General features: G+C 38.0%; 1 protein-coding gene across 1 annotated transcript; it reads right to left on the reverse strand.

The window, feature by feature from the left end:
• Positions 1-3,963: 3,963 nt before the first annotated feature.
• Positions 3,964-17,913, reverse strand: OXTR (oxytocin receptor; the record flags this gene model as incomplete). Its single annotated transcript, XM_083356924.1, has 2 exons — positions 3,964-4,211; positions 17,013-17,913. The coding sequence occupies 2 exons, from the start codon at positions 17,911-17,913 to the stop codon at positions 3,964-3,966; spliced, it is 1,149 nt and encodes a 382-aa protein (XP_083213050.1).
• Positions 17,914-23,450: the final 5,537 nt, after the last annotated feature.

The raw sequence follows: 23,450 nt of genomic DNA on the forward strand, positions 1-23,450 counted from the left end.
TGTATAATACAATTTAGCATTCTTTTTTCCTTGGGTCCTATTTGTATCTTTTATTTGTGATTTTTTTTCTCTTTAAAAAAAAAGATAACTACTTACTCAAATGTACTTTTTCATTTTTTTCCAGAAAAAATATTGTTTGAATTAAACAGCAAGGAACATATAGTCACCTAGTAGTATTAGAAGAGCCGTGGTGGTGCTAACTCACTGCTCACTCCAGAAGTTCGATTCTGAGCGGTTCAAGGTTGACTCAGCCTTCCATACTTCTGAAGTCGGTGAAATGAGGACCCAGGTTGTTGGGGCAATAGGCTAACATTGTTACTGCTTGGAGAGGGTTGTAAAGCGCTGTGAAGTAGTATATAAGTCTAAGTGCTCTTGCTATTAAATCAAAGTTATCTTATGGTAAAGTCAGTGAACATAGCAATTTTATTTTTTTAGACAAGAGGTTGGCTCCTGAGAACTTTGAGCAAAAGGAAGTTTGCAAAAGGTAAGATCACCATCTCCTCTTCTTAGTGACTTCTCCTTTATGATATACTAGCTTCCCTGAAGAGTGGGATTCTTGAATAGCATGAAATGCTATGGCCCTCTCCTAATGTCTGAAGTAGGACAACTTCCCTTCCCAACAGAGATCCACTCACATGCATCATCCCCTCCAGGCCAGTAAAACAGATGTTGGAAACAAAGATAAGGCCGAGAAATAACTGACCCCAATCACCCATTTGCGTGCATTTGTATTGGAGTGTGGATTTGAACCAGGTCTCCCCATTCCTATTTCAAAACCTTACTTAATAATAATAATAATAATAATAAGTTGGAAGGGACCTTGGAGGTCATCTAGTCCAACCCCCTGCTAAGGCAGGAAACCCTATACCATTTCAGACAAATGGCTGTCCAGTCTCTTCTTAAAAACTTCCAGTGTTGGAGCATTCACCACTTCTGGAGGCAGGTTGTTCCACTGATTAATTGTTCTAACTGTCAGGAAGTTTCTCCTTAGTTCTAGGTTGCTTCTCTCCTTGACTAGTTTCCATCCATTGCTTCTTGTCCTGATTTCAGGTGCTTTGGAGAATAGCTTAGGATGCCACATGGAGCTTCTGATGGAAAATGCCATTCTGCTAGCTTCTTTCTGCTCCTGTTTCTCAGGGTTCCTCCCACAGCTTTCAATTGGCCAACTTTTTTCCTCATTAAAATCAAATGATAAAATTCTGAATGGCATAATGTTTTCCAAGGGTTTCCTTAATTATGTATATTGTGTGTGTGTGTGTGTGTGTGTGTGTGTGTGTGTGTGTGTGTGTAAATTTTTTGGATTGCTAACAAAAACAGGAAATAAGATTTGTCCCGTGTTTGGGGCCTAGCAAGGTATTCTAAATGCTTAACAAATGTTTAAAACATATATGTATGTATGTATGTATGTATGTATGTATGTGTATATATATATATGTATATATGTTAAATGTTTGTTAACTATTCAGATTATCTTGCTAGGCCCCAAACACGGGACAAATCTTTATTTCCTGTTTCAGCCTAACCGAAGGCCATAGACAGGCAGTAGTCACAACAGTGACAGCTCATATTTGTGTAAATTTTATATATATATAGTCTGAGAATATTATTTACTACTGTTAGTGATAGTAAATGGAGTTACTTGTGTTAAATATGTAGGTTCTTCTGAATAATCCTTAAAAAATGCAAAGTTCTCACTGATACATCTTCTGAAAAGACAACAGATCTATCACTTAACTGGTCCAATTCATGAATTTAAGGAAGAGCTTAGACATGCTAGGAACCTGTGAGCTTTATCTTGTAGCATTCCATGCTATGCCATCAGTTCCAGACATCACAGCATCCTCACAGTCACATAACTGTGATCTGAACATTTGGTGCCTGGCTTGCAATTACAATGGTAGAGCAAGCCACAGTCATGTGATCATAATTTCCAATATTCCCCTGCTGGCTTCCCACAAACAAAGTCAATGGAAGCTGGCAGGAAGTTGGAAGTCATAATTACATGAGGTCCTTGCTTAATGATCTGCATGGTCATCACTTAATAATTGCCACCAGGACTGTCAGAACTGTGATTGCTAGGTGGCATGGTCACATGACTTTGCAGACCATATTGCTTGGAGATGGCAATTCCATCTAATATTGTTAAACAAGGACTATCTTTATTGTACACTTACTGTAGAGCTTTCAACATATTTTTGTACTATTCTTTTTGATCTCATTTATAATAAAAAGATGAAATCTGTGGAATGAAGCTAAAACAGCTCCAGGTTCATTCCCTGAAAGTATTTAGCCAATATATATGCAGTAGAATCAAGGGCAGAGCTATATCAGCTGGCAAATGGAAAACGTCTAGAATAACATTCAATTTCAATTTGCAGATTTTGATCGATGCTCAGATAGTGTCTAAATATTGTCCAAATATTTAATGACTGCATTAAAAATTGAGTAATACCTCACTTCATTAATTTTTAAAATTGTAATATATCGGAGCTTCAAGGAACTCCAGAGTTCATCTATATACATCACTGGTGAAAGGAGATGCATAGAGCCTCTCTGCTTAAATATTTTCAGAGATAATTGAGGTAATTCAATGTTCAACATCTCCAGAGATAATTTATTCCCCTGTCATAACATTAGGAAGTTTTTCTTGATGCTTAGCCAAAAAAGGCATTCCCACCCATTCTTAGTAGTTCTGACTTTTTGAAGCACAGAATATAAATCTGCTCCATCTTCTCTGTGATAGTTGTTCAAATCTGACAGTTTTCTTTGCTATCTACTCTTACTTTTCTTTTTGTCCAGGCCAAACATTTGATACTTTCTGCTGCAACATTTAATGACTGACATTCAATATGTTTAATATCAGAAAGTACTGGTCACTGGTCTCTTGCAGGAATATTATCACATTAAAAAAACAACCCTCTGTTTTCTGCAAGTGGAGAGAATTTTGGGTCATGATGTAGAATCTATCAGCTATTGACAAAGGCAGTGATGGGTGTCATTGCTATCTAGTCAAAAGTATGCTTTAAAACTGTCTTCCAACATTCCCCTTCTGGTTATATTTTGCAAGAGGCACCTGGTAATGATGGGTTAGCTGGTATTCTTCTACAAAGCACTATCTGCATTCTCTATAAAGTTTGCTATGTTAGATTTGTCAACAGTTAATGAGCGATACACAAAGTTATGCTGACAGTCTTGAAGGGCTGAAATTTCACAATGGAATGTTGGTGAAAAAACGAATGATGCCACAAGGAAAAAACATGGAAAATCTGTTAAAGTCAACTTCAGTTTCAGGAATTATTGCTTCCACCTCAAATGTAGTTCCTGGTATCATTCTGGGCTCCCCTAATTTTTCTCCATGGCTGGTCATTACATAACTGCAAGTTCAGGTAATGACTGAGTGTTTAAAGAATTGAATTGCTTGTTGTGGATTGAATGTCAGTCCAAGAAGTCACAATGTTTTTCTGTGTTGTTTGGCTTAGAAGACTCCACCATATTCATTTGACATGCTCTACTGCCTTTACAATAGGAGACAATATTTTCTTCTTATTCCTGTTATTTGCAATCTGTTGCTCAGTTTGTAGGTTTCATTAGTCTGTGGAACCCATCAGCATTGTAGTCAATGTTTTTCATGGGAACTATTACTTGGCTCAAATATAGAAAATATATTGTTCTTCAAATATTACTAATTTGTCTGCCTGGACCAGACAGGAGTAGAACTTCAAAGTTCTTGAAGGGTCCAAATTATTTATCCTGAATCATACTATAGTCAGCTTTCCATTGCCTTACATATCAATTAACAAATACCCTACACATACACATATACGCATTTTTACACATACAGTATATTTATGCCCAGACTTAACATGCACCCATATTACTTTGCCCCATTTTCTTAAATAGACACCAAAGCCATTTCTAGCCAAACATTTTAGTATAGTCTGTAGACAGCTGAATCTTTCTAGATCATGCTGTGGATGGCTGGGTAAAACTCCTTTGACTGGAGCTTTTGAGACTCAGAACAAAAGTGGATGAATTGCTTTTTTTGCTGACGCTCAGGTCACATCCTTGCCGAGCTTTTAAGTACCTTGAAGAACAACAAAGGAACCTGTGCAAAAGATCGTGGAAAAGATGACCTGTGAAAAGCATGTAGATCCAGGGGTTACAACAGCTGTTCAGACTTGCAAGGAGTGTGGTGATTATGAATGTCCAATCTGCAAGAGAAAAATGTATTAGAAAGAGTTAAATATTACTGTAAAGTTTTAGGATCAACAGGATTGTCAAAAAAGAGAAATAGCCTGACCAGGGCTTTTTTTCTCATAGAACGCTCAGAACGGAGTTCCAGCACCTTTTTTGGATGGAACCTTGTAGGGTAGGCAAGGGGGGTTGTATGACATGTGTGAGTTCCGGCACCTTTTTCTTTTACAAAAAAAGCACTGAGCCTGACAATCAGTGAGACATTCTAACTATGCCTGCTTGGGTGATGCCACAATACCATGTGTCTTACAATACTTTGTTGAAATAGACATATAAGGTTAGACATTTCATCAGGGTTTTTGCTGGATGAATGCATGCCACAACTGACATACAGATTGGTACTTCTGCTAGACAGTGGTAGCAAAATTTAACAACTTTAAGTAGGAAAATTTTACTATTGAAAGTAATAATGTTTTTTTCCCCACAAATGAGGCTGCTATGAAAACCTTTTGGCTCAAGCACCAAGTATCTTGGGTTCATGGCAGTACAAAGTGAAGAAAATTACTATGGAGACTTCAGATAATTTAAAGAATTAAAAAAAGGATCTGTTCAAAGATTGACTACTATGTTACTCTTCTCTCCATTTTTACTACATCTTCCAAATTTGTCAATTTTATATATACAGTGTTGCTGATGCTCAGAGTAAATTAGCAAATGTGCCTGTCACTTTCTGGCATGGATTTCCAGATGCTCTACTCATCAAAATTACTTTTTTTACTTTAACATTTATAATATATAAACAACTTCCAATTAAATCTGACTTATCCTGAATTGGGTCAGTTAGATATAAATCTATACTTTAAGGATGGGAATCACCAGCATCCCTTACTATGAGATCCTAGGAGTTGTTATCCCAGCACCCCTGGGAAAGTTTGTTGTAGAGCCTAAAACTAAAACCTGGGTCTTAATAAATTTACCCCAGGCTATTACAAATACCTTCCATATTAGTACATAAAAATATGTAGGGAATCAGAATGACTACATTGTCCTGCAAAGGTTTTTATAGTATCAGGAGTTTGGGAATAAATGTGAAACATCGTCAAAAAACAATTACAGGATAAATGCTTGCCACTATTTCATGTTTAGGAAAAAAGACTTCTTGGAATCATTGTTATCTGTACCGCAGATGAAAAAACTGAAGAGAAAAAATATTTTTCCACACATTAACTGCTCTTTAAATTCATCAGCCACTTTTGCCAATTCAGCAATGAATAGTGTTTTCATGAAGTCTTATTTTCCAGTCCATCAATATTCAAAAAGCTTAATCTTCAAAACTTGTCTTAGTACAAAGTGTTTCTATCTTTTAAATGGCTTACAAAAAAACCTGCACAAGATAGACACCCTCCTTCTATCCAGTTCCTGCTTCAGATAATCTGTTAGGTTGAGTATGTCAGCCTTTCTTAACTTAGCTTCAGAGTCAATTGGAAACAAATCTAGCCAATGCATCTCATCCAGACAGACTAGATATGCAAACTGGTACACTGGGGACTTTATCTGATGAGCTGGCCTGTCAGAAATAATCATTATCTATTGGTATTATGATAGATAAGGTACATTGTTATGATTATTACTACTTTGTTGTTTTATATGTACAATGACAGTTTATGCACCAGAGACAAATTTCTTGAGTTTCTAATCAGACTTGGCCAAACAAGGTATTCTATTCTATTCCGTTCCATTCCATTCCATTCCATTCCATTCCATTCCATTCCATTCCATTCTATTCCATTCTATTCTATTCTATTCTATTCTATTCTATTCTATTCCCTCCAAATATCATTTTCAGGTCCCAGCACCTTAAGAATATGCCACTGAAATTGGCAATAGAATGGCCCATTTGGGGTGGGGGTTGAGTACTTTTATTTTTACTCTTAAATCTTTCTCTCAAAGGCCAAGTATCAAAGATAGCTCTTCTGGTATAACCAAATGGTTTTTCATGGTTCTTCAAAAGGTTAGAAAGTTGAGTTGCAGCACCTGTTCCTCAACATTGCCCAGCTTTTTCTAACATCTGATTATCTTTATATAGTCACACCTCACAGTCCTCTTCTACTTAAAAATATCAGCCAAAGGAGTATGCTAAACTAATTTAGAACTTCCTCTATGTGTAAAAAAAATGGCTCACTGCAAACAGTGCTTTAATTATTGCTGTGTAACTAGCAAAATGCCTATCCCATTAAATTGGCTATTTGTATATTTGTCCAGACACCAAGTATTGATAAACAACTTCAACATTCATGCTCTGTCTTCTCATGTTTTTTTTAAAAAAAATAGAATAAAGGTTATATGCCTTTATTATAAGGAACTAAGGAGAAATTTCCTGACAGAACGATTAACCAGTGGAACAGCTTGCCTTCAGAAGCTGTGGGTGCTCCATCAATGGTGGTTTTCAAGAAGAGATTGGGCAGCCATTTGTTCAGAATGGTATAGGATCTCCTGCCTAAACAGGGAGTTGGACTAGAAGATCTCCAAGGTCCCTTCCTTATTCTGTCTTAATGTTGCCAGGATTGAGAACCATTTCTCTCAGGCAGTCCAATCCCTGTTCAGCAGGCTAAACAAATCTGTGCATGATTGTGTTCTGAAATTCAGTCAATAGATACAGTGAGAAGCAACTAATAATATTACTATGATCAGTGCTTTTTTGTAAAAGAAAAAGGTGCCAGGACTCACACATGTCATACAACCCACCTTGCCTACCCTACAAGGTTCCATCCAAAATTGTGCTGGAACTCCGTTCTGAGCATTTTATGAAAAAAAAGGCCTGACTATGATTGATAAGAGGAAGGGAATCTAATGTTCATTGTCCTATAACCCCCTAGAAATAGATACACACAACTTGTGGCTTTTCCTAGAACTGGCAATAATAATTAACTTGTTCAACATAAATGAGTTATGTAACTTAGAAAAATAGCACAATATCCTGATAAATACGGTGTTATTGGGCTGAGACAGATTCATATCCGGCTACCTCTGTTTATTTACAAAGATTGTATAGCGAAAGTAGCAAGTCATACTTATCGTTCCTAAATAGTTTGCCTTTTTAACAACAAGAAAATGATGGTTGCAAGCAAGTCTTTACATAATCAGGATTTCAATAAGAAATTATAATCATGCTAGGGATACAGACTAATTTATTTCCAGCATGAACCAATGAAAAAAGAAACCTCAAAAATGTCTCCTTCATCATGGGAATACTTCTCCTAAACACGCTTACTATAAAATATTTCATTTTTTCTCATTAGCTTTTCTTGAGACTGAATCATTAAGTGACCTTTGCATAAGCTAAACACAGAGTAAGAAATTCCTTTGAAATCTACTCCTTGCTGTGAAACATGGCATTATTAGTTTAAAAAAGGGAGGGAAAAAAAGTAATGTAACTGATTACTGTTTAGTATTAGCATTGATTCATGATCACCCATTGAAATTCTAATGTTCAAACAATCTATTTAGGCTCTTGGGTAACATATCTAGATTCCACTTCTGAATGCTAATTGGAACTTTTTAGGTCTGTTTTCAGTATTTTGAACTTGTGAAAAGTAAGAGGACAAGTCTATTTCTCAGCCATTCCACTGAGCTTTGCATAGAAGTGGTTTAGCATAATTACATCACATAAATTGCGCTCTTCAGTGTTTAGGCTGCAGCAAATTAACCCAGAATCTCCTCTGGAAGTGAGCACAAAGTAATTATTTGAAGTCAGCTTTTCAAGATCTGTTCCTCTCCAGACCCTAGGTTACAGAATTCATAAAAAAGAACAGCTGGCAATAAATATGGGAATGGTCTCAATACATTTGGAAAGTCCCAACTGGAGAGACTGCTCAAAATGTTTATGTGTTCAACCCTTGCATGAAACTCATCCAACAGAGCTCAAGTGTAGACAGACAGAAGAAAAATCTATAGCTATGGACTTTATTGTTTTGCTGGGTATCACCCTGATATGGGTTTTCTGCCTGAGAAGGAGGTTAGACTAGAAGACCTCCAAGGTCCCTTCCAACTCTGTTATTCTATTCTATATAATTCTTCAGGAATCAAAGTGAACTGGGATTAGGCACACTCAATGGGCTGGGTTTTTTTTAAGACACCCCCCCAAAATTTAGCTATTTATTAATAAAATTTATATGGAAAATGACTAATAAGTCTACAGCTGAAGGGGTTAAAGAAATTCTACAGGAAAAAAAATATTAATTTATATTTGCTCCAGGGAGTAGGGAGTTCAAAAAGACAATCTCTACTTAATTTCAGTTCCTACCTGGATTTTTTTAAATGAATATATACTTATACAGTACTGTTCTTGTTACTCTAGTACAGTGATGGCGAACCTTTTAGAGACCGAGTGCCCAAACTGCAACCCAATACCCACTTATGTTTCATCGGGTGCTGGGTGGCCATGACCCATTGGGTGGGTGTGGCCAATTGGGTGGGCGTTGCTGCGGTGGTAACAGCACACTGGGTGGGACTAAAAAGTTCAATCAATTCCAACTTTGTGAGATCTTTTTTTTTCCTGCAAGAAGTTGATTGATTGATTGAACCTCTTTTTTTCCACACGGCGGCGGAGGCCTAAAGTGAAAAGGTTTTATAAAACCCAGCTGAAGGCCTAAGACTGGGGCGACGGCATGCATGCCCACAGAGAGGGCTCTGCGTGCCACCTGTGGCACACATGCCATAGGTTCACCACCACAGCTCTAGTAGAAATGTATTTCCAGGTTTGTAAAACATAACAGTTTAAGCTTATGATAAAAAACTGAATTAACCATTGTGAATGACAAAAAAGGGATTTGAAGATAAGAAGACTTACTTAATAGATATCTTCCAGTGATGCTAAACCTTTATTGTGCTTTATTTGGGTGAATGTACAAAGCTAAAAAGTAGACAATGCTGGCCCTATTATTAGGCAGAGCAAGGTAGCTATCTAAGGCAACAGATCCTATAAGGAAAATAAGAAGATCAACCTACTCTGTGTTCTTTAAATTACTCAGCTCTTGTTAAATGCTATAGAGGTAGGCACCAAAGTAGAATTTAACTACTAATAGTCATCTTTTGAACAATGAAAATGTGTAAGTCGTTCATCTAAGGCAACAGCCCATCTTAAGAGAGCCATTGGTTATATCAAGTCACTGGATTTCATGGGGGTCTGGTGCCAAACACCCTTTAGACACAATTTGAAATGGTGTTCACAAACTTTATTATGAAGCTGACTGGACAACTATTAATCAAGAAATCATAAGATGACATTACTCATCATTACAACAATTCCCATGTGTATTTCTCCATCGTATCATCAGTGATCAATTACTTAGAGTTCTACTTTAAAATTTTTAGCTACAATAATAAAAGTAATTACGCTATCTTCATATTCTCTAATAATAAAAACAGAATAGCTATATAGTAGCAACTAAAAGCCATGACAAACCTGAAGTCACCCACATCATTTTCATAAAATGTCATAAAATGTCATAAAATGAGATCTGGGATGATGTGTGTGCTGTGATAATGTGTTTGACTTTCTAAAGTGCTATTTTATGTTAATTATTAAGAAAAAAATAATAGGAAGGTTTTTTTCCATTGGTGGAAAAAAGACATTGATATGATAGAACTGGTGGTTCTGCTATTAAGAAGCATCTTAAAACTATCCCAACTTAGCCATAGGCAGGTTCCCCATGCTACTAAGACACAATATGGTTTGTTCGGTTTTGTCTGACTGTATGGTTTATTCAATAAACAATTATTCATTTTAAGCCACCCATTTGTAAAAACATGTCAATGAAATTGCATCTAGAATGTTCTTTTGTGAATGGAAGGCTCTTTTCCACTTGCAAAAGGGAGGGGGAGTTAAGTCTGAACAGAAATGTTCCCTGGAAGAAGGGAGCAGGACAGTGTTTGACAAATGTTTCCTCTTCTGTGATCTTCTGTATCAAGCCTACATTGTTGGCTAATAATCAGATACATATACAGCAGGGGTCTTCAAATTTGGCCCTTTTATGACTTGTGGACTTCAACTCCCGGAATTCCTCAGCCAGGCACACTGGCTGAGGAATTCTGGGAGTTGAAGTCCACAAGTCATAAAAGGGCCAAATTTGAAGACCCCTGAAATTGGGATACAATTATAGATATGCATAGTCCTCCAGTCATGACCATTCATTCAGTGACTGTTTTAAGTGCTGAATGAAGTAGTACTTATGCTGCTCCCTCTGCAGAGCCCCTACATGATCAAAATTTGGACACTTGGCAGCCCACTCGTATTTACAATTGCAAGTGTGCTTCAGCTCTTGCCAACCACCTATCTCTCCCCCATCTCTGCCTTTTCAGCCACCTGACAGGACAGAGTGGCACTCCTTGGTGGCAGCAGCTGCACTGGGCTCAACCAAAGGCCTGAGGTCTTCAGCAGCCTTAGCCCATTGCCATCACTCCCAGGCCTCAGGAAGAAGATATAGCCAGCAACTTCCTGCACAGAGCCAAGCTGGGCATGCTTCAGCAGCAGCAGGAGGAAGATGGCAGAGTCCACTGGGGTCATTGGGACTGGTAAGTGAGTCAGTGCATAACTAGTAGGATGGTAGGATGAGCACTGGGTGGCTGGGCTGGCAGTGGTAGCAAAGGGCAGGGCAGCCAAAAGGGCACAGATGGGGCAGAGATATGTGGGTGGGGGCTGTTGAAGAGGAGAGAGTCCCCTACTTTACCAAAGTTCAGGGCTGGGAGAGGCTTAATTCTGGATGGATCTTGTGCTAATGACAGATAGGATTCGATTAACAAAGGCAATGGGGAGTGCTAGGATTGCTGTCACTTAATAATGAAGCCATGTGATATTCTGCTTTATAACCAAATCACTTAGCAATGGAAATTGCAATCCCAATTACCTTAGTGAGGACTGCCATCCCTAAAAAAGCTTTCCGGCCCAGGCTGAGTTTTAATTGGGGTTTTAACTGGGCTTTTATATGTTTTATATTTTTTCAGGGATTTAGTTTAATCTTTTTAATTGTTAATTTTTGTATTGACGTTTTTTATGCCCTGTAAACTGCCCTGAGTCCTACGGGAAAGGGCGGTATATAAATTCAATAAAATAAAATAAAATAAATAAAATCCCATTAGCGTAAAAATGTTAGAACTTAAACTTGAAGACTATAGTGGAGATGTTTTTTTGATGCTCGCTCATTGACACAATAAATCTGACCTCAATGACTCTGCTACTCTACCTAGGGAGAAAAATAAACATTTTGCTCATTAGAAAACTTTTCATCATGCTGTGTTTTTGCATTCTGAACACCTGGCCCAGCCATGCCTCTGTTAATTGTTAGCTTGGACGCTTTACTTCTACCTTTCCAGCTGATTGCATGCTTTCACAAGCCTACTAACAAAAGTTTTAGCAGAATCCTAAGATAGTATCTCACTGCTGTGCATCTTACTCTGCAGCCGGTGTACTCAGTGGCTAAGACTGCACGGATAGTCAATCCCAGCAGGTAATGTTTCACTGTAGTGTACCATCAAAACAAAGCACAAATTTAAATCAGAAAAAAGTCCAGACTACAACTTTTGCCTTATGGAGGAGAGAATAGATAAATGCTGTGCATGAGGTCAAGCAGCTTTTAACTAGCCAACTTCAGATCCAACTGGTGTTCATTTAACAGGGAGTAAGCCCATCTTAAGAATGTGGGGCTATCTTTTGAGTAAGCACACGCTGTTCATTTCATGCAAGGGTTATTTTAGTACAAAAATACTGATTTCTCTTTAAAAATATAAATATAAAGCAAATGTGATTCGGGTAGAAGAAACAGAGCACAGAAATGTAGCAAACAATGAAATATTATAATTAGAAATAAGATTCATCCAGAGAAAAGTTACATTAGAAATGCTAAATTAATAACTATCTAGGTCATACAAATATAACTTTGCATTCATTCTAACAAACACATTTTCATATTCTGAAATGCTTTTGAGATATATTTTTTTCTCCCTTAATGCAGCAACAATCACTTTCAACATTATTAGACTTGAAGGCCCATCATAAATCATCATTTTGCTCACTATCTTTTAGAGCAGTAGCTAAAAGTCAACAGAAAAGTTTAATAGGAATTAAGTTTGGTCTAGTGCAGGGGTGTCAAACTCACGACGTCATGTGAAGTTGCGCGACGTATTGGAGCTTTTTCCCCATTGCCAGCAATGGGGTGGGCGCGGTTTTGTTGTGATGCATCCGGCCCGTGGGCCAGCAGTTTGACAACCCCTGGTCTAATGGTTAAAGCAGGCTAGAAAGCAGAAGTCCATAAGTTCAAGTCCCACCCTAGCCATGAAGGCCAGCAGGGTGACTTTTGGGCCAGTCACTCTTTCTCAGCCCAACCACTTCAGGCTTATTGTTGTGGGGAAAATAGGACGAGGATGGAGTGTTGAATATGTTTGCCACCTTGAATTATTTATACAAATAATAGAGGTTGGATACAAACAAACAAACAACCTACTCCCCTTGGTTTGACAGTCCATGAAATAATTACTTAACCCTTATCTAACTATCTTCTGCCAACCTAGCAGTTCGAAAGCATGTAAAAATGCAAGTAGAAAAATAGGGACCACTACGGTGGGAAGGTAACAGCGTTCCATGCGCCTTTGGCGTCTAGTCATGCCGGCCACATGACCACGGAGACGTCCTCGGACAAGCGCTGGCTCTTCAGCTTTGAAACGGAGATGAGCACCGGCCCCTAGAGTTGGAAATGACTAGTACGCATGTGCGGGGGAACCTTTACCTTTTACCTTTATCTAACTATGCATAAGCATCCCTTCTTTAAGAGGGCAATTCTTTATTTTACCCTACAGTGGACAAACATGATCACCAGATCATTGTGAAAATGAGGCATTTGCAACATTTAGTAGGATCAAACTCTTCACTTGATCTATCATCAGTTATATGATACCTTTGCATTTAACTGGTTACAACTATTCTGAAATAGATGTTAGTTCCTAATTCCTTCAAGGAAGACAAAAGTAAGGGTCTCTACCCATCTCAACTGCCAATTCAAAGACAAGTCTAATCCTTCTAGCTCTCTGAGCTCTTGGAATATTTGGCAAGCAAAGTGTTACAAAGAAATATTCTTATTGGAAACTTTTTTATGGTCTTTGGCAAATAAAGCCCCATATCAGAAGTAAGATAATCTTCTCTGTCCTGAAAGCAAGGAACATTGTCCATGCAATGTATAATGAAATGTTGGGAAGCTCCTCATACTCTTTATCAGGCCAATTCCCAAATGAATTTTTCTTCACTTTTCATTTTGTGGTTATCTCTGCTGTGAGACACTTTGCATACTTCCGTGTCTCCCCTTTTCCTTTGCTTGGCTTTTGCTATCTCCGTCTTCTACACATTTCATTTTGTCTGACTGCTTGTGAGTGAAATTACTAGGGTCAAATGGAAGGGCTAGACGGCATGCAGAACTTTTTAAACTTCACAATATTTTTTCTTAAAAGTCTTCCTGGTCTGTTAAAGCACAAAGGGAGACACATTTTTGCACAGTCTGGCAGTTTTGGTGGAAATAAAAATCTTCAAGCTGTCAAAGATTACTGAAGTGAAAGAAATATACTCATCCTGGAAATATTTTTCTGACTGACAAAGGACAAAAGATCTCACAGAAATAAGAGCTGACCAGATTACAGTTCGTTTTTATTTATTTTGATCCCGCCTTTATTATATTTATAAATATCTCAAGGCGGCAAACATACATAATGCTTTTTCCTCCTCCTATTTACCCCACAACCACCCTTTGAGGGAGTTGGGCTGGGAATTGTTGATATTTGTTTTTATTAATAACCCTGGCATGAAATGAACAGTGCATGCTTACTCCAAAGATAATCTCACATTCTTAAGATGAGTTTACTCCCCGTTAAATGAGCTCTAGCTGCATCTGAAGCTGGGTAATTAAAAGTTGCTTTGACATCATGTACCACTTTTATCCATTCCCTTCCCCACAATGCAAGAGTTGTAGCCTAAATTTTTTTTCTGATTTAAAATTGTGTCTTGTTTTAGCCACCAAGGTCACCCAGTCGGCTTTCATGCCTAAGGCAGGACTGGATCTCCTGGTTTCTCACCTGGTGTCTTAACCACTAGTCCAAATTGACTATAGTAATAAGCTACCACAAGGTTGTCATACTTACTGCAAAGATAATATCCTAGTGGCTGGGCTTAAACCAGCCTAGAGGAAGAGCACTAACTGATTAAAGGAAAGATATTATTGTCACAGTTGCTCTACATAGCAAACTTAGTTTGCAGTTGCTTGGACAGAGCAATAGATCCAGTTCCTGGATTCTTTTATAACTGGATGGGATGATTTACAGTCCTGAATATATTTTGGATTTCTGGAGAATATAATAATAAGAGAGATAGATAATATCTTATTATTGGGCTTTTCGTTGAGATAGTAATATGATGGTTTTCCTCATGGGATCCACGCGCTGAGCAGTTATGTACAACTGGACCATGAACAGAAGTCTCGCTCAGAGAAAGGCCCTGACAAAAGAGGGTTAAAGTCAGAACAGGAAAACAAATCTGGGTTCTCCACATCGTGCGGCAAGACCAGGTCTGTCAGCTCATAAAGATCTTTTCTCCTCCCAGCTGGGTAAGGATAATTGAAATGGAAAAAATAGGAAGAGGAAAATGGCTAAGCAAGCTCATCCTTTATTTCTCTACTGAAAAATACATTATCTCAAAATGATCCTTTTGCGGGGAAAAGGAGGAGCAAGATATTTGAAGTTGGAGAGAGAGAAGTGAACAGCACCCATTTCAATTGTAGTAGCTGGGCACTCAGAGTATGAATGCAACTTTGATGTTGGTAAAGTTTAAACAATAGTGGAGCTGGAAGGAACTTAATGGCTCCTCTCTAAACACAAAGGTAACCAGCTATCAATCATCCAGAGTCATCCAACTTTTGTCTAAGGTTTAACTAACCAAATTTAAGAAGAGATTGGACAACAATTTGTCTGAAATAGTATAGGGTTTCCTGCCTGAGCAGGGGGTTGGACTAGAAGACCTCCAAGGTCCCTTACAGCTCCAATATTCTATTCTATTCTATTCTATTCTATTCTATTCTATTCTATTCTATTCTATTCTATTCTATTCTATTCTATTCTATTCCCTTTGCCAAGTCTCAGTTCCATTTCATTTTGAGGTTTTTTCCAGTTACTATGGCTAAACATTTGTCTTGCAAATATTTATTTGCTGAACGGGCACAAGTGGAACTTGCATTTAAAGTCTTAACCATATAAGACCTGTGGGGTCCTTGGTTCTCTCTGAGCTTAATAGTTTTCTTGCACTGGGACCTTTTACCAGCACTGATGATGTTACCTTGTTTGGCAATGAAAGGTCTGCAAGAAAACCTTCAAGCTCAGAGAGCACCCAGGACTTCACAGTTCAACCCTGAGCTACAACTATTCTCTTCTATTGGTGCCACATAAGACTGTTTTGCTGTAGCTAGCATTGGATTTTTCACATTCTACCGTTTGTTCAGCAAAATACGCATTCACATTGGCCACAATGGGTTCTGCCAAATCCTTCGCACACTTCGGTTACACATTTTGGAGTGATGCTTAATGCCAAAGTAGTATGCGCTCATTTTGTGAGTCACCTGATAAGACTTTGGCATCTTCTCTGTAGACTGGATACTGGTGGTGGAAAGGTGATATATGTAAGGGTGATTTTAAGCCATTTAAATATTAGAAAGTATGCTAGAAAGGATCCTTTGCCACATAGCTCTTATTTTGAACCACACATTGTTGATACTGGAGTGATGGCAGCCAAAGCCCTTAATAATTGCCTCCATTAGTTTGTTATTTTTCAGAGGAAAAATTTCCCGTCCTGGGACAAATAAAAGAACAGAGAATATTGGGATACCTCAAAGTACCCAATGATGACAATCCAACTTTTTCAAAGTTACAGAAAAAAGGGGGCCAAGCAAATACGAAAGTAACGTCATATTTCAAAAATCCTTTTGCTAAGAGATTATTATACATTTAATTTTAGGCAAACGGGAAGCATGTTTAAATTATTAAACTTTTTATATATGGTTGCATTAGTGTGATTTAGCCTTTAGCCCTTCTCAATATTAGCCACTTAACATAAATAGTGCATTTGATTAATGCCCCTCCATGTCAAGCTCCCAACTCCCCAGTCAATGATAGCCTGCACAACTCATTCACAAAATTCCTCTTCTTCCTTCATTTCTGAGCTAGCGTTTAGAAATCAGCTGATTTATGGAGTAAAGTCAAAATGACAGCATCGAGCTCCTTCAATAAAAAAGATTATAGCACTTCCATCCTACTTGTAAAAGTAATTTCCCATTTTCTGACAGCAGTTGATCTAAACATTATCTTTCATGTGCTCCCACTAAGATTAACAAAAAAAAATAGTTGATGTGGCTAAGTATGCAAAAAAATACCTGGCTTTTCTATGCCAATTATTCTGATTAATCTGCCTCCGGATTTCCAGCTTCCTAATAAAAGCATCCAAGTTCTCTATGTTATCACAGGACAATTATGGGCAGAGATATTTGGCAATTTATCCAATGTCACATAAATAATATCTAAGATCTGAAATCACTTTTTAGATTTTACCAGTTCTATTGTCCTAGCCAATGAACCAATGAATCTTTTTTTCATTTGAATAATGCTTTGTTGAATGCCACATTACAGATCAGCTCTACTGATAATAGTTCAGTTATATAGTTTAAAGAAATTACAGTGAGGGAAATTACTGCACAGAGCTACAGAGGCAGGTATATATAAAAAAAGGAGAACTATACCTTCTTTCGGAGCATTTTCATCCCATGCAAGCCACATCTGCACAATAAAATAAGGAGTCCAGCACATAATGAAGGCTAAGACAATAATAAAGGTCATTTTGACTGTCCGTATCTTGGCTTTGGAAATGAGTTTGATGCTGCTCACCCTGGAGAGGGTGCCTCCATGAGAATTACTAGAGGTTAGGCTCACGCTTGTTTCATGGACAGTTTTTAGCTTCACATTTTGCCAAATTTTGAAGCTGATCAAGCCGTAGCAGACACTTAGCACAATCACTGGGATGATGTACACAGTCAAGGTCATCCAGGTGACATAGGCTTTAGGACCCCAAGGCTGAATGAATGTCGCCCAGCAATCCATCCCTCCATGGGACACATTCTTCATAGAAAATATCTGGAGCTGCGGGATGCTGAAGAGGAGGCACACAAGCCAAGTGAGGAGCACAGACAACCGGTCGGACCTCTGATGTAAAGACCTCAAGGGTTGACAGATGGCCAAACACCGATCCAGCGACATCAACAAGAGCATGTAGGTGGAAGCAAACATCCCCACCACTTGCAGGTATTTGATCAACCTACAGAGATAATCTGGCCCTTTGAACCTGAAGGTGATGTCCCAAATGAGTTGAGGCAAGACCTGGAAGATGGCCACAACTAGGTCAGCAATGCTCAGATGCTTCATAAAGAAGTACATGCGGGAATGTTTGTGGCGGGTTGTGTAGATAGCCAGCAGTACACATAAGTTTCCCGTCAAGGCGAGGAAAAAGATGAGGCAGAGCACCGCCACCTCTACCTTGGCAATGTCCTCGTTCCGTTTTATGACTGAAGTTTGGTTGGCTTGTGAAGTATGGTTTTCCAGGGTGGCATTGCTCAAGGAACAATTTGAACAATACCAAAGATCCATGGTTGATGGTTCCCACCCAGACTCTTTTGCAAGGCTGAACTGAGAAGAGAGAGACGCCTTCTCTGCAGTGCAGTGTGTCCTTTAGAGCCTCCCCTTTCTTGGGACCGGGCCTTTCAGTGCTGCTTTCCTTTTCCTGAAGGCCCCTTTTACTCCCATTTGGCCCTTTGCCTCTTTATTTATTTATTTATTTATTTTTAAGTCCCGTTTACTCCCTTTCGCTTTGAATCCTTCGCCTGGACTGGTACATGCAGTTGATGTATAGTTGTGAGTTTTTTTCCACCTGCAGGATAAATCCTGCTCTCTTTGTAAATTACTTCATTGGTTCCTCCTATAGCAAAAAATAAAATAAAATAAAATAAGGGGGAGAGAAAATAAATAAGGAATCACACCAACATTGTGAGCCACCTAGTCACATTTTGAATCCCTGACAACCTCAGCTTTCTACTCTCTCTCTCACAAGGCATTCATTCAAACTCAGGAGTGTAATTTCAATGGCTTGTTCCCGTTTGCTTCAAAACAACAATCAAGACTTGCTTATTAGTTCTCCAAGTCTTTTTTTTTTCTTTCAGCTGCAGCATTTATCCCAGTTCCTCCTTGCACACAGATGGCTCTGCATCAGTCTAAATATAGATGCAGAAAGCCAGACTACAATTAAACGAAAACTCAAGGGATGACACAATTAACAAACACACAAGCATGCCTTGCCTAAAAGTGCCTTTCAGAGTTACAAAGAAATTCCTCTTACCTTTAGCTCACTTTTTCCCCCCTGTCTTTTAGCAACTCCTGAACCAAAGAGTTCTCTCCCTTTTTCCCCTCTCTCTAGAGAGAAATATTAGAAGCTAGTCCTATCCAGCTGGGAACGTCCGGGAATGTCAGGTGAGTTCTTTTGCCCTTGTGACACATTTAGCAGCTCCACAAGTTTGCTCTCGAATGAATGCAGGAGGACGGAGAGGAGGAGCAGGAGGAGGAGGAGGAGGAGGAGCAGCTGAGTTTGCGGTCCGCTCTTCACGGTCATTCATGGATAAAACAGACCGATTCTTGCATTGTTAGAATGCAGGGTTTCTTTTGGCCCTTAGGTGTCGCCCTAGGCCATTTCTTCAGTCTCACTCTCAGGAATCTATTAAAGATCAGGAGTGGGCTGAGATCTCCTTCAGCGGAGACTGGCTTTCCTGTCGCTTGCTTGGTTGTGCATGGTTATGCATAGATGTGCCTGAAGATGGGCAAAGAAAATATAGGACCAAAGGGCAGGAACAGTGTTCTTTTCTCCTTGTGCTTCTCCCTCTTCTTCCCTTTCTGGGATTTCATTTCTTGTCATCGTACAATTTAGGAAGCATTTTGTCCCTTCCCAACATAATTTTTCAATGTGACAAGAGGCTTTTGAGCCTGAGGGGAATGTTAAAGATATTGACGCAGTAAGGTGAGAATTTTTAACAGTCAGAGCAAGATAGCTGGTTTGAAAGTCAGCCAGAGGTTTCTTCTTAAAATTGTATTGCTATCGGGCTTGCGAGCTCCTGTTTTTATATTTCGGGGATTTGCCACCTAACTAAATCAGGGTGACTGTTATGTGCCTTGACTGGAAAATGGGGTTTGGGTGTCATTTGCTAATCTGGTAGCAGACTAGTGGGAGAACAGATTTCCTATCCAGGGGGAGAGGGAATGGCTTCTGTTTTGTTTTAAATTTGCACTCATTTCAGGCAAACCCCTTATATAAATCTAAGTTTTATTGCTTGATTGTCTAATTTGTTTTCATTGCATCTTCCTCTGGAGTTCAGTGATGTAGAGCAAGTTATAAACATTTTAAATCACTGAATAAGGAAGCAGCTGTGCTGAAACATGAATGAAGATCAGAGGTAAATGTCTCAACTGAGTCATCGTAGATCAATTTTCTCAGAGAAACAAAGGCTTACACCTCATTTCCAAGGGTTTTTTTTAATTGACCAGAAAAAAAAAATTTTTTTGAGATACTTCGTAGATTTGTTACGCTGGCTGTATAAAGTATGCGGAAAGGATTTCCCTTGGTGAACAGTACATGTTTAAAGTAGCACTTTTCTACATTTGACAGAAGTCCTAAACTTGTGTTATCAATCATCAATCCCATATTTCAATAAGTCTGGATGGCAATGTACGGAACAAAAGTTTTGCAGCAGCAGCATGGCTACTTGCTCATTTTATATACATACTTATATTTGTTAGAATTTCTATTTTACTTGTCCTCCAAGGTGGCTTACATGAGATCCCTGCTGTAGATACATTACAAATGGACTACTGCAATGCACTGTACATGAGGCTGCCTTTGAATGCAGTAGCACATATATGTCACCACTGCTTTCGGAGTTCCAATGGTTGCTTCTAGGTACAATTCAGGATATTGGTGACTATAAAAATAACTATTGGTGACTATCTACCTCTATAGTTACTGCCTGCTGTATAAGTTCAGACAGAGCAGGTGTGCTCCAGGCCCCTTCAATTAAACAATGTTATTTATTAGGACCTAGAAAATAAGTCTTGTCTGGGTTCCACCCTGCAATTGTTCTCAAGGTTGGCTGTAAAGTCCTGTATTTTTTGGAGAATCGGTACTTTTTTGTATGTGTAGTTCTATGGACATACATTTTCTTTCTTTTTTATAAAAGTTTTATTGATTTTTTAATATTTACATATACATATATTTGTGAAGCAATACGGTGGTTGGGTAGTCAAAATAACAAATAAGTTGTAAATAGTTCAGGTTGCATCAACAGGGATTCCCTCTCTGATTCCCTTACTTATCACATAGTCAAAATAGTCAAGTTAATACATTTCTAGTTGTAACCTAGTCAATTAACAAAATTTTCAATATATTTTCAAAAATACATATCAATATCCTGTTTTAAAATTTTATCTAATTGCAATAAAATATTCTAGAATAGCCTATAATGTACAAAAGAAAGCTTAATTTTTGGGTAACCCACAATTCCCTATTTCAATAAAGAATAATTCTCTTGTCTACAAAACTTAGATTGTTCGTTACAAAACATTCTTATGCTTTACCATTAAAATCTATTTTTCATCTTAACAAATCACCCATTATTAGAAGTATATTTTTTATCTTAACCATTCAACAATTATTAAAATACTATCTTTTATATATAAAATTCTAGATTCTATAATATAGTTCAAAAGTAACAACTAATATATTCTATAAGTCATCTTAACCGTACATCAATTGTTAAAATACTATCTTTTGATATATCATTTCAAATTCTATAATATAGTTCAGAATTATATTCTAAGAGCTTACTTTTGTTTTCCCTTACAGATCTAAAAGCTAAATATAGAATCAGTTATATTTTTAGAGATTCCCCTTAATCCATTAAAAGGTATTTTTATACTCTATCTTTAGGAATCCCAAAAAAGAAACAAGTTCAGTTTTTTAAATCTAACTGTTGCCTTCCTTTTGTGCCAATCAGGCTTCCCTCTTGGCATCTTTAAATTCTCAAATGTATCTTCCTTTCTTCCCATACCCCATATTTGAATCCAAGGAGCATATCCAAATGTCAGTTTTGCAAGGAAAATGTCCTCTTTGTAGCCATTGTAGTTTTGCTTTGATAGTTCAGTTTTTGATGATTGATGTAATATAGTTGTCATTAGATCAGTCAAGCCTTTTTGTTCTTCCAATTCTATCTGAGTAAGGTAGAAAGTAGTAGCTGGTGTTATGGTTGTCACTTGATTAGTTGAATTCTCAATATAGTGTATTTGAAGGCCTTTAGTGTCTTCACTCTTAATATTGCTTTCTTCAGGTGCTGTTGCTTTTTGAGTTGTAAGTTTTGTAGTTGCCATTAAAGTTTGGACTTTAAGGTTTTCTGTAGGTTGCTTTTGTTGTTCTTTGAAATCTCCTATTTTAGTGTTAGTTTCCACTTCTTCTATTTGGTTTTGGGTTATCTTTTCCTCATTTAAAGTCACAATTTGATTTGGTGGCTTTGAGTTGTCAGATTTTTCTTGCAGTTTGGCTTTAATTTGCTCTGTCATTGCCAAAATCGTGTCCAGTATCAGTTTATAGTCAAGTGGTGGGATATATTCATCCATTTCATTATTGTTTGCAGCTAAATCTTCCATGGAGGCTATTTTAATAAGAATCAAGGATTATCCACCTCCAAAAGAGTTGTTTTCAGTGCCAGGTATTCCCACACTTATCGTTAAGAATAATTTTAAGGACAGCTCTGTTTTTCTGTCTCACAACAGAAAAAAGAAATTTAGTTGCTGTACCACGTTTCACCACAAGATGTCATCAATAACATAAAATGCAAAGTAAAAACTTTCTTCTTTTTTTTCCAAATTAATATAGAACTTTTGTGACATTAGTCCAATTTTTTTCCTTAATTCACAGCTTACAGAGAAAATAGGATAGTGGATCCCCAACAAAAAATAGGAGCTTTTTCATAAATACAGATGAAATTGCTTAGATTCTTTGCTGAATTAGTTAAATTTCTTTTAAAGCTTTAAGGCTTTAAGATTTGTTCCCAGAATAGATATTCGCCATTTTTCCAAAAGATGGGAAAAGAAATTTTCAGGAAAGTCCCACAGGAAGATGTTTAAGGGAATAGGAAAGGTAAAGGCTCACCCAGGTCCTCCAGATTGCTTCTTAGTGCTGAGTAGTGCTTTTGGCTTTCGGCAGGGAGCAGCTTAGTGATCGGCCATCTTTATGGTTGGTCTCTTCTTCTTCGGGCCAAAGGAGATTGTCCCAGATTCAAGTGGAGGGCTGCCACCCTTCCACGATCGCAGGGAAGTCCTCCTCTCGGTAATCTCGGAGGACCTTTTCAGGGTCCTCCAAAAAAGGAACAGACGGCAGGAAGCGGACTGTTCCTGCGCATCCGGAAGCGCCGTGCGCACGAACCGGAAGCCCATACATTTTCTTTCTCATTCCCTTGCAACCTACATTTAAAATGTAACACACACACACACACACACACACACACAGAGAGAGACCTTAGGGTCATTGGGGAGTTAAGCAGCCTTTAAATCCAAATAAATATTTATTTTATTCCCACAACATGATGTAGCAGAGAGGGCTAAGAGAGAATGCCTGGCTCAAAATCACTCAGGGAATTTCTGTGGCAGAGGATGGGCTTGAAGCTGGACCTAGTCCAAAGCTTTAACCACTATATGGATTTTGTTCTTTATAAAATGCCCTAAAATTGTTTGCCAAGGAACAATATTTATTTATTAGCACCTATTATGTAATTTTTACTGAATTTAATCTTTTCCTAGCAGAAAGCCTCACAAGCACAACAAACACACACACCCCTGACGTTTACTTCTCTACTTGCCGTAGAAGGTATTGATTTCGGTCCTTTTTCAATTCACTGAATATTATCACTTTTCACTGCAACAGATTTCAACTTAATTCATGACTTATTATTGCTGAGAGACATTAAAAACTCACAAACTGCAATACACTGAAGAGCTAATCAGCTGTAATGTCAAATATCTTAGAGCTTTTAACTTTCACTTTAAAAAAAAACAGTGCTGGGATTGAATTTGTGCCTGATGGATCTCAGGTA

Source organism: Vipera ursinii (genome assembly GCF_947247035.1).
Source record: "Vipera ursinii genome assembly, chromosome: 2".
Lineage (NCBI taxonomy): Eukaryota > Metazoa > Chordata > Lepidosauria > Squamata > Viperidae > Vipera > Vipera ursinii.